This window comes from Fragaria vesca, linkage group LG5 (assembly GCF_000184155.1).
Source record: "Fragaria vesca subsp. vesca linkage group LG5, FraVesHawaii_1.0, whole genome shotgun sequence".
NCBI classification, from domain to species: Eukaryota; Viridiplantae; Streptophyta; class Magnoliopsida; order Rosales; family Rosaceae; genus Fragaria; species Fragaria vesca.
In genome coordinates, this window is record NC_020495.1 from 28,573,706 (window position 1) to 28,585,701 (window position 11,996).

The 11,996-nt window shown below is 38.7% G+C and overlaps 1 protein-coding gene and 1 pseudogene across 1 annotated transcript; both read right to left on the reverse strand.

The window, feature by feature from the left end:
• Nucleotides 1-5,301: 5,301 nt before the first annotated feature.
• LOC101294572 lies at nt 5,302-6,519 on the reverse strand (annotated as a pseudogene).
• Nucleotides 6,520-7,474: 955 nt separating this feature from the next.
• On the reverse strand, nt 7,475-11,787 carry LOC101298322 (catalase-like). The gene is made up of 8 exons (XM_004300633.1): nt 11,640-11,787; nt 11,351-11,447; nt 10,302-10,579; nt 8,993-9,769; nt 8,724-8,813; nt 8,300-8,367; nt 8,115-8,208; nt 7,475-7,983 (listed from the first exon to the last, which is right to left on the reverse strand). The coding sequence occupies exons 1-8, from the start codon at nt 11,652-11,654 to the stop codon at nt 7,924-7,926; spliced, it is 1,479 nt and encodes a 492-aa protein (XP_004300681.1). The 5' UTR covers nt 11,655-11,787; the 3' UTR covers nt 7,475-7,923.
• Nucleotides 11,788-11,996: the final 209 nt, after the last annotated feature.

The following is an 11,996-nucleotide window of genomic DNA, read 5'->3' on the forward strand; positions in this document are numbered from 1 at the left end:
TTTAAAGACAATATGTTTTTTTTTCATGGTAGTACCGATAATAATTAGTCTTATTAAACATGTCTACCCTTCTGTTAGTGCATGCCATATAAATTGTACATATTTTAGTAGACCAATGAATGTTTCTGTATAAGTAATATGTTTTTTTTTTTTTTCAAGTCAAGAATATGGTTGTAGGCATATGCAAAATTGAAATATATTTGCATTTTATAAGAGTTAGGGAATGTGTAACATTCTTATTTCCCATATGACACATAATGAGGTAAAAATGAATGACTGAATATACATATGCAAAACATATTTCATGAGGAAAAAAAACATACGCACGCGCGAGCGCGGCCCTTCCACACGCGCATCGCGCGTGCAGGAAGGCTAGTATTCTAACTTATGCTACAGTCCAAACAAATGTGGCTTTTTATTAGATTGCCACATCTCTAGAGCGCACATACCCAATATTTGTGGGTGTAATGTGGCAATTTGGCTTGCCCACACATATGTGTGGCATTTTAGGCTAATTTTCCCACACACACAATATGTGGGTGTTGATCTAAATTGTAGTGGTGTCAATCCCCCTAATTCTGCAACCGTTGCAACAAATTGCTTAGGCCTTACATCCTCAAACACGTTGGCGTCCCACCGTGTCGCCGACCGACAAACCATCACAGGTAGCTGAACTTTCTAGCTAGCTAGACTAATCGTCTCCATCAGAGATCAAAGTTGCCGAAAAGCCCAGCCACACCGCACCACAACCACACAAACCGAACCACAGAATCTCACCGCCTTCTCTAGTGCCTAGAACCAACTGACAAGATTCCCAACAACGTCGTTGTTGTGTCTAGTCGACAAAACACCGAAGCCGGCCACTCTAGACCCACCAATCCGGCCCAGACCGCATTGACCCCAAATGTGGTTGTTGTCGTTGTTGGACCCAAATTCTTCACCATTGACTTCAATGAACGCCCGAAGCTAGAAGCAATTAGAGCGGCTCCTCTCATCGCAATAGCATGACCACCACCAAGGAAACCCCGCGCCGCCACTATAGTCACAACAACATCACGATCATCGCCCTTACCGAAGGAAGAGCATTGCAGCCAAATCAAAACCCAAAAATTTGAAGCAGAGATGGTTTGATTACCTCGGAGACACTCCATAAATTACACACTCCATTGACTTGATTGTCATCAGAGGTCTGTTTTTTTTTTTTTCCTTTATGAATATATATTTGCCCACGAAAATGAAGTTTTACATAAATAATTAAGATACAAGAGCTCCAACAACTTAGTCATTGATAGAAGTCACCTGATTGAGTTTTTAAATAGATTGGAAAACAATTATTGCCAACGACTAAATAGTGAGACGATTTGGGTACCCATCTATCTTCACACCGTAGAATTTCACTCATAATTCACCTAACAAGTTAGGCATGAAAGGAATCTAGCTAGATGCCAGTTTGAACTTTGAAGAGAAATGTTGGAATAAGATGCAACATACTTACTAGTATTTAGAATATAATTTCTTTCATATTGTATGTGATTGCCCGATAATTGTGCAAGACTGATAAAGATTCCATGAGGAGATCTTTGTTGTAAAAACAAATTAGATCATCTGGAAAATTCCAACTCATAATTTGTCATAACCAACAGATTGATTAGGATGGCTACCTAGTTTTTGATCCAGCTCTTGAATCTCATCACCCCGTTACCATCATCATAGACTTTATATAATGACATCGAATAAAGTTTTATAATGTGAAAACGTACTTTCATAGGCATGTCCCCATCTCAATTAGGAGAAAAACTGATTATATTTATTTATTTAGAAGCATGGTTGACGGCTGAGATGACAAGTTGTACTTGTATACTTGAGCCTAGGCTCTTGAGTGAAAATTAAATTTAACTACTGATTCTTCGAGATCCACCGCATTTTATAATTGTGAGCGAGTGAGTTCTCTTTTGATTTCACTCGGGAATCCTTCACTCGTGTACACTTTCAACTTGCGCATCATTTCACTTGTGTACGTTTCAACGGCGTTGGCTGCTATAAACCGACACCAACTTCGACCCGTGGACGGCCTCGAAGCCGACGTCAAGCCGAGTAACAAAATGAAAGTTTGGCTGAGTTTAACCGGGGGGCAGAGTAGTCTTATACCATTGCAAGTGCGCAATTTCATCTGCACTTGCACGGTTAAAGTTTCGTACGAAAAGGCAGATGAAGTTGGGGTAGGAGAGATGAAAACAGATCTGGTGAAGAAGCTTGGACGCTCGAAAGAGCTCGCACATGAAAAATCCACCCGGTTTCTTTGTCTCCGGTCACCTCGAAGCGTGGCTCCGGCTGACCGGCGCGATCTGACTTGTCTCTCGAGGAAGATTTCCCAATTTCCCATATCGATCAATATTTGAAAGAAAAAGAGCAAAACCGCCGGAAACAATAGCCTTGAACACCTACCAAAATCCAGAATGTTATCGGGGCGTTCGCGATCCGGGTCGTCATTTTGAGCGAACCCAAGTGGCGAAGGTTGTTGACTTGATACTGTCCACGACTCCTTGTGTTAAAAGTCCCCGAACAACTGTTAGTGTTTGTGTAGCTGCAGATTTGGGTTTGAAAAGCAATCTTTGATTTGCTGGAAGGATTAACAAATCTATATTGGATCTGTGGGATAATCATCTCCTTCACCGCATCATCTCAAAAGAATAAAAACATCTTCCTTTATTATTTCTGTCTAGTAATTTACATGTTTATCCTCTATAAATAATGAGGTTGATGTAGTATGTTAATTGGGGGTACTTCAATCCTAATCTATAATTGTTAGGAGTTCTATATATCATTTGTGGTAATTCATTTGTTATTTTTTCATAATCCTATTTATTATATGTAATTTATTTTAATTAACAGTTAGATAATATATCCCGGCGTAACCGCATATCCTCAACCTTAATTAAAATTTTACCGTCTGAGATACTTATGTTAATTAAATAGGTCTACTGAAAACAATAGACCCTATTTCAGATTTGTTAGGTTCCCTATTGAATCGGCCAACTGTATTTCAATCTCATTTTTTACATCAAACGCGGTTAACCGGCATCGTGCGAAACCCTATTTTTCATGTGAAATAGAGTGTGACTAGAGCAGTGAAATACGGCTAGGGTTGAAAAATCACAGACTTCCGGTAACGTTTAATTTCTGGTAAAATATGTCAACCGTAATTATGCTTAACCCAGAGTCTAACCACCGGAGGGTTAATTTAACAAGATTTTTTCATGGGTTCATAAATCTCCTATATACAAACTCTAGGTTCCAAAACGGGAAAAAATGGGGTTTCGCACGATGCTGGTCAACCACATTTCGTGTAAAAAATGAGTTGAATTAATGTTGACTGACTCATGGGGGCATAACGAATCCGAAACGGGTTGAATTTTTTTCCAGAGACGTATTTAATTTCCATGACCACATCGGACGGTGAAATTTTGTTTTCACATATTTATGACCTCGGATTGCCACGTGCTTACTGAAGATGTTTAATTTGTTTAGTCGGTTATATACAATTGTACATCATTTTGAACCAACTATACATAAGAAGGAAAATTTTGGCAAATCTTGTAAAATACGATGTGACCGGAACAGTGAAATACGGCTAGGGTTGAAAAATCATAAACTTCCGGTAACGTTTAATTTCTGGTAAAATCTGTCAACCGTAATTATACCAGTTTACCGCGTTTCGTGTAAAAATAAGGTTGAATTAATGTTGACTGATTAGATTGGGGGACGTAACAAATCCGAAATGTGGGTGAATTTTTTCAATAAACCTATTTAATTAGCATGACCATATCGGACGATGAAGTTTTTGTTTTCATATATTAGCTAATTTTAATTAAATAAATTACTTCTAATAAATCATTTTTACATGACCACTCCTTATAGAAACACTATGAAAACCACTTTATTAACAAAGGATAAAGAGATAAAAATAACATAAAATTAGCATTAGTCTGAAAGTAATAAAAAATAATCTTTCTCCAAAGTATGATACGGAAGAGGATAATTCAATAAACAAAAAAAACAAAAACAAAAAAAGAGGGAAAAATGGGAGGATAAACACAAACCGCTTTCATTTCCCAAACAATGAACAACATCGCTTCGTGTTCCTCATCAACTCTTGACAACCGAAGCAACCGAAGCAGCCCCAATCAGTGCAACCCATGAAGTGCTTGACCCAGAAGCCGATGTTTCATCCCAAACCCTCTGTGGGATTTGTGTTGAAGCCAAAGAGAGTGACCAGATGTTCTCAAATGAAAGCTGTGCTCACTCCTTCTGTTTGGGTTCCTTAGATCACAACAATTTCTTCCAAACTTTTCCTCTTCATACTGGATTAGTCTAACGGATTTAGGCCTTGGCAAGAGGGAACGCTGGGTTTAGCGATCCGGGTCGCGAACGCACCCCGATTGGATTCGTCCGTTCCGGAACGGAAATCGCTGGGCAGTTGGGCGTTTCCGGTCACACTCGAGATCGATTTCCATACCAACATATTAGGGGATATGCCAACCAAATTCAGGCGACCTGTATATACCGTCCTACCCTTTATCACTGACCAGACGGACACATTTTCACATTTCACGGACAACTAACGGACCGACTCGACGGCTCCGACGTGTGGACGACAGACCGCCACGGCAGCAAAACAGCGCGCCAGCCGTGTAGTCCAATTAGCCGTCGGTTAAAAGCAGCCCACTCCCGTTTCAACTTGCTCATCTTAGACAAATTGTTTTCGAATTCCTCATTCACTTTAGTCAGCTCTCTTGATGGAGTATACAAGCTCACTTTCTTATATCTCGGCTGAGACATCCGGATAGCCTGGGGTCTCAAATTTTTTTAAAAATAAATAAATACAAGCTCACTTTTATGCGTGTTTCATTGTTTAAATCGATTAACAAAAATTTAGATTAAATATCCTCTCCGAACATGAAAATTCTGGTTTTATCAAGCTGTTACTAATACCCACATTTTTGTGTTGGGTTTGTTTCTTTAGAGGGCAACCCGTTAAAAATCGTGGAACCGAAATTAACATTTTAAAGAGAGGATCATCTTAAACTTTGAAAAGTAAGAACATATTCAGCATATTTTTTGATATTCAAAACCACTCATAACTCTTTACCTACACACATGAATTCTACAAAACCTAGCCAAATTCAAAAACGTTTAACCATCTGTTTGGACTTGTATCAGTAGCTCATATGCTCCTCTATCTGCCTGTCTGAGTGATCATCAGATATGTGCTTCATAGCAATAGACTCCAACACGAACCTAACTAATAACTGATAGAAATAAGTTAAGTTAATAACAATGCCAATTACTGCTCTTGTATCTCCCATCATCAGTCCATCCCAACAAACTACCGACTCCTTCCACCTTGGGACAACTTCTTTCTTCTTTTCTTTACAGCCTTTGGCACTTTGTGTTTCCTAGCTTCCCTCTTCTCTTCTTTGTCTTTCTTCTTGTTCTCTTTTCTGGCAACTTTAATTTTTTACCAAGAGGTTCCTCGCCCTTGATTTCAGATGAGGAGTATGAATCTATTATATTGATGAGTTTTCTTCGTCACTACCAGAGTCTGATTCAGTCTCAGATGCAGATGGTGGGACGCAAGAAAGAGCCTGCCTTAGTCCTGTGATTGTTTTATAGTACATGTCTTCAGTGTCCTCGCCACTAGTTAACCGTAGTACATCTTCTTCAACGTATCATTACCTGGTTTAGTGTACTTGGAATGTATGCCTGCAAAAAAAATAAAATAAAATAAAATAAAATTGCATGCAAGCAGTTAATCTCACAAGTCTATCTGTTTATAATTGTGGATTTATAAAAACAGTTAGTGTTGTCACCTGCACAAATACAGATTCTGCAATTTCATCTGTCACAGATGTATCCTCCTCTGTCCGCAATTTTTTGATGTACCTGAAATCAAAGCCACTTGAATCAGCGGCCGTGCCGAAGTCTGCTCTGATTTGACAGGAAAAAGATGGGATCAAACCTCATCCAAATAACTGTCCACTGCTTCCTCAGCAATACTTGGATCAACTTTAAAATCAAACAGCTCCCTGACTGTCATAACTGCTACACCACGTTTTTTGAAGAAAGCCTGTGTCACCTGTGTGGCACCAAATGATTCATAAGCTCATAGTCACTGAATGCATTACTCGTTCATTTTGAAGACAATGAAAAAATATAGCAGATGACTTTGGTAAAAACTTACAGAAACATGGACACAATCTTGACATAGGAATTCATTGGCATCAGAGTGGGAAATCTCAACTGCTTGATAAACATCAATGATGTACAGGTGCCCCTGCCATAAAGATATGAGGAATTAATAAAATTGCATGCTGCACTGTGCAAGATTTCAAGAGTTCATTGCAATACTAACCTCAAAGTAAAGTATGTGAATTCACTGAGGTCGGTATGCACAAGCTTGGCCTTCTGATATAACATTCGCATGGCAATTAATATCTGCTGACAAACAATACGAGTCATTCCAGTAGTAAATATATAGAACAATCAAAAAACAAAACCCTTGTTTTACAAAGCACACAAAAATTTGATGTTAAAGCGCTTCTCTATGTTGCTATTGAAAACATTAAGACAAGTATGGTTCCTCAAACAGCCATCAAATGGAAGTTGTCACATTGTTGCTCATGCCAATATCCAACCTACCTTCCCACTCCTAGCAATGAAATAGCAGAAACTAACAATTATTATACAACTCTAACCAAACAGCTAGCTACCGAGGTTCTGTTTGAATCCAAACAAAGAAACCTTTGCGTAATTAGTAGTAATTGAGAAAGAAAAAAAAAAAAAAAACTAAAAAGAATGTGTGTACCTCTAAAGGTGAAACTCGGATTCGAGCTGAATATTTCTGATACCTATTAGAGAGAGGCTGAAGGGTTGAGTTGTTAGGACGATGAAGACCTCCATGAGCATTGGGACGTCTACAATTGATTGGGAAAGAACCTTGTGCTTCGTCATCGTAATCAAAATACACTCCTCGCACTTGGACATGGAGCCTGATCCTCCATTTGGCACTCGAATTAGGGTTTAGAGCTTGACTAGTTGCTCAACCAATCTCATATGTAGAATCATGCCCATCCTAGTTCGGCCCAACTAGCAAAAATTCTCTTCCTTTTTTTATTTTGTATATTTCTTTTAAAAAGTGAATTGCATTTCCTAACAAACTCACGGAATGATGAAATTCCCTTCACGTATATTTCCTAGCAAACAAAAATGAAAGTCCCAATTGTGCATGTCCGCACAGATCAAACTCCTATATTTATCAGGAATTTTCTCTTGCTTTTGACATGGGAGTATTTTAAGCTGGTCAGAAGGCCTCGCATACTCGTTCAGGATTCTGCAAACAACATTCATAATTTCAACAGTTAACTACTGGCTATCATCTGGATTTACATTTTTCTTTTTAAATTGCACTTCACGGTTGTACATAACGATTGTAAATTCTCATTCTAGTTCCAACACAAACAAGTCGGAGAGCATACTAGCCAGCAAACATTGTGCAATGTAAGAATTTCAATGCGAAATCAAAGCAGAACGTACATGTTCGTACAGTGAACAATGAGAACCAAGCAACTACTCGCATCCTGCTTTGATCGTGCACTGAAATTTCACATCACATAAAACCATAATAGGCAATATGTCAGCAGTTTAAGCAAAAGGGGCATGTGTAAGTAAACAATATTATGTATGCTATGTTCGGAAACAAGATGAAATCGGCACATGTGACTGGCACTTATTACACTGCTGTAACAGGTCACATTACATGCTGAGATTTAGGGTAACATATTTCAAAGGATTAACAAATTTGACATGTGATTTATCCTCTCTTTTTCTTCCCCAAACTTGAACATCTGGCTCAGTGTGTCACTCTCAAAAGTTTGGTCTAACATTGAGATGAGATGCGAGTTTCTGACCCAAAGATTTGTCGGCCTGCATTGTCAATACCAGCATATAGCATCAGAACAACATGACTCCTTCAATCTAATACCAACTCTCATATTCTTGTATAGTATGATGTTCAACTCTATAAATTCGATGTGATACTTAGCAAAAGGACTCACCTGAGACCAATATGAGATCCAAATGCTGCGAATCTCATGGGTGCAACGTGGGTCGGATAGGGCGTCTACCCACCTGCGGATATACCGTTCTTGCCTGAAATGGAGGAAATATAAGGATGTAACGTCTACCAAGGAAGTACATATATTTATGTCATTATTTGTACAGACATCATATGGAAAGGTACCTGTCTGGTGCAAAAGATCTGTATCTTTCTCCAGCTTGCTTGAAGTTGTTCTCCTTCTCAATGATGCTCTGCATGACCAACAAAGACAGTATAAACACTTTAATCACAGATGTGTACAACTCGAAAACACTACAACAAGGAGTAATATGTTGTGGGGTTTCTCAGAAGTCATGGGATTCTCAAGAGAGAATATGTTTACTGAAGTACAAAGCTGTGCCATGTGTTGAAGCAAATCTCAAAAAGTCTAGATATGATTTCTATTAGACTAAAAAGATAAAGATACCACCTGTGCTGCTGGAATACTAGAAAAAAAAAAAAAAAAAAAAAAAAAGAAAAGGGAAAAGAAAGCCAAAAATTTGATTTGTATGCAGAGGACACTGTAACAGGGAAATCGGAGAACTCATATTCAATAATAAAAACTGACCTTCTCACGTCTTCCGGTGTAGACAGCAGAAGGAATGGGGTGGCTCTCAGCATGACGAACAGGGTCAAACCTTGAAGGGAAGTAATTAACCTAAAATGTAACGATAGAACCTCGAATAAGAGCAAATTGAGGTGAATAAAGAAGCATAGAATTAGAGTAACATCTCAGCTTCTTCAGCAATGGGAGTGTACAGCAACAACAGCATCCATTGAGAAAAAGGATGTTAAGCAAATTCAAACTGGAAGAAGGGATCAGTAATAACAAAGTACCTCTTCATCCCTGTGCATGAAATTCATCAATCCCTCATGGTGATTGTTGTGGTGAGCAGACTTGGGAGCATTAACTGGGAGCTGCAGATAGTTTGGGCCAAGACGGTGCCTCTGAGTATCGGCATATGAGAAGATCCGAGTTTGGAGCAACTTATCATCTGAATAATAGACACCAGGGACAATAAGGGCAGGGCAGAATGCAAGTTGTTCATTCTCTGCAAAGAAGTTGTCGATGTTCCTATTCAGAACCAAACGGCCAACTGGCTGCAGGGGGAGAATATCCTCAGGCCAAGTCTTGGTCACATCAAGCGGATCAAAGTCAAATTTGTCCTCATGGTCAGGATCAATTGTCTGAATGTAAAGTTTCCACTCAGGGTAGTTCCCAGCAGCAATTGAGTCATAGAGATCTTGGGTAGCATGGCTATGATTAGATCCTCCAACCTTAATAGCCTCTTCATCCAATAAACACTTGACTCCACATGTGGGCTTCCAGTGAAATTTCACGTAGTATGCCTTCCCAGTCTTACTGATAAGAGTGTATGTATTAACACCAGAACCTTCCATATGCCTGTAATCTTGTGGAATTCCCAGGTCATCAAATAGGAAGGTGAACATGTGCAGACTTTCTGGATGGTGGGAAAAGAAGTCAAGGATCCTCCAATTCTCTTGGATGTGAGACTTTGGATTAGGCTTGAGAGCATGGACCATGTCTGGGAATTTCATTCCATCACGGACGAAGAAGACAGGAAAATTGTTTCCCACCAAGTCAAAATTTCCCTATGTTTAAGAAGAATGATGAACATTATGAGTAACCATTGCAACATGAAAACAACCGAAGTACAACTACATGAAACTAATAACCATATTAGCAAGAAACCAACATTCTGCACAGAAGGTTGCAAAAGAACTTCCATATGGTAAACAGAATGGTATCCTGCATAGGACGACTCACCTCAAAAATCCCCAACCCCTCACCCACACACACACACACACACTATCCCTTCTTTATTTTCAAATAAACAATGAAATGAAAGATATGAATAACATTATTCAATAAAGTAATAAGACTGCATAGTTTTCTGAGACAAACTTGTTTAACCATGACCGAAATACTTGATATGATTCTCACAATGTCTATCTGAGTTACTGTTATCCAGCTAAGTTTCAGTATATTGAGGTCATTCAATACCATGACAGTGATGACACCTATGATCCATTATACACAATTATGATACTCAGTAATGTCTATCTAAGTAATGATTATACAGCTAAATTCAGGATGTTGAGGTCATTTTATCATCAACCTCACCTCTCTGGTGTAAAACTTCACTGCGAAACCACGAGGATCCCTCAGGGTTTCAGGGCTGCCACGCTCATGGATAACAGTTGAGAAACGCACAATGACAGGTGTCTGCACTCCAGGGGCTCGAAGGAAGTCAGCACATGTAAGATGAGAAATATCATGGGTGACCTCAAAAAATCCCTTTGCACTGGCTCCCCTAGCATGGACAACACGTTCTGGGATTCGCTCCCTATCAAAATTGGCAAGTTTCTCAACCAAATGATAGTCCTCGAGGAGAATTGGACCTGAAAACAAACATAACTGTTAAATTTTCTAGAAAAAAGTATCTACTTCTTTAAATGCAACTACTCAGCTTCCAGTACTCTGCATATATTTCTAACCATGAATTACGTTTCCCTATATTTATGTAACAGTTTATTTTTTAGATCCATTCATGAAACTACATGAAGATATTAGGACATTAAGTTCAATCCTCTTTTTTATTTTCAAAGTATACGTTCCTTAAACGATAAAGTAATATCGGCTATTAACCAATCCCAGAGAGAGTGGAGACAACAAGGTGCTCCCAATGCTCAATTTACAAAAGGTTGATAATTTTTTTCCATTTGGAAGGTAGGTTTCAGATATCAACCAAAAACTTCACAAAAAACAAAAAAGGGGGGCTGCATGAATTGGCTGAGAAGTAATAGTTAGGAGTAAGTACTAAAAATTATAAAGTACGGATAGAGGACGAAAAATAATTCCAAATTTTAACAAAAAGATGTGTATCTGCATCCAATTCAGAAGCAATCTCTTCAAAAGTTGTGAATATCCAAACATAACTCTGCAACTAATATGTAATCAACAAAACATGACAATCTACAAAAGAAATATAAGTAAACCATGTAAACTTCAACACCAGGGTAAAGCCAGAACCCGACGACAGATAAGAAACACAGCAAAAATAGATAGACATCGAGGAAACAAGAACAGGAACAATAAAGGATACTATTCTGGAATCGAATAACCATAGGAACATATAAGTACATAAAAGGGGAGCTACGGAAAGAGTGTACCTCTAGCTCCAATGGTTAGAGAAGAGTTGTTGTTCCACACGGGAGCACCGGAGTTGGTGGTCCAAAACGGGGAATCGTAAGCACTTGAAGGGCGGTACTGCATCATATAAAACCAATCGCATCAAAACATAAGACCCATCAGAGTTTGAGGTCAAACAATCAAGTTGAAAACAACAAAAGCAATCACAGGAATCTAATTTCACAAATTCAATTCAATGAGTTTGAAAGACTAAGCTGTTAGCGATTCTGTAACTATGTGATTCCTCGGATAATTGATTGAGATTCGTACCTTGTAAGGATCCATGGATGAAGATGAGGAGAGAAAGAGAGAATGATAAAGAGGTGAAGGTAGGAATCGTGTGGCAATCGGAGGAAGGGAAATTTATAAACGCAGAAGGGTCGTAGGGTCCTTATCCAGACACACTCTCTCGAAGCTCGCTCTCTCATACACATCTCCCTCTATTTATCTTCTTTCCCAATTTACCGTCTCACGAGTCGGTACCATTCTCGCAATTTTGTAGGAATAACTACGAATTATGATTTTTTTTTCATGAGTCGGTGGTACTGACGGGTGTTCATTTCATCACCATATAATTTATATTCTTTTTATATATATAACGAGTGTCATCGTTTAAAAAAAAAAAAA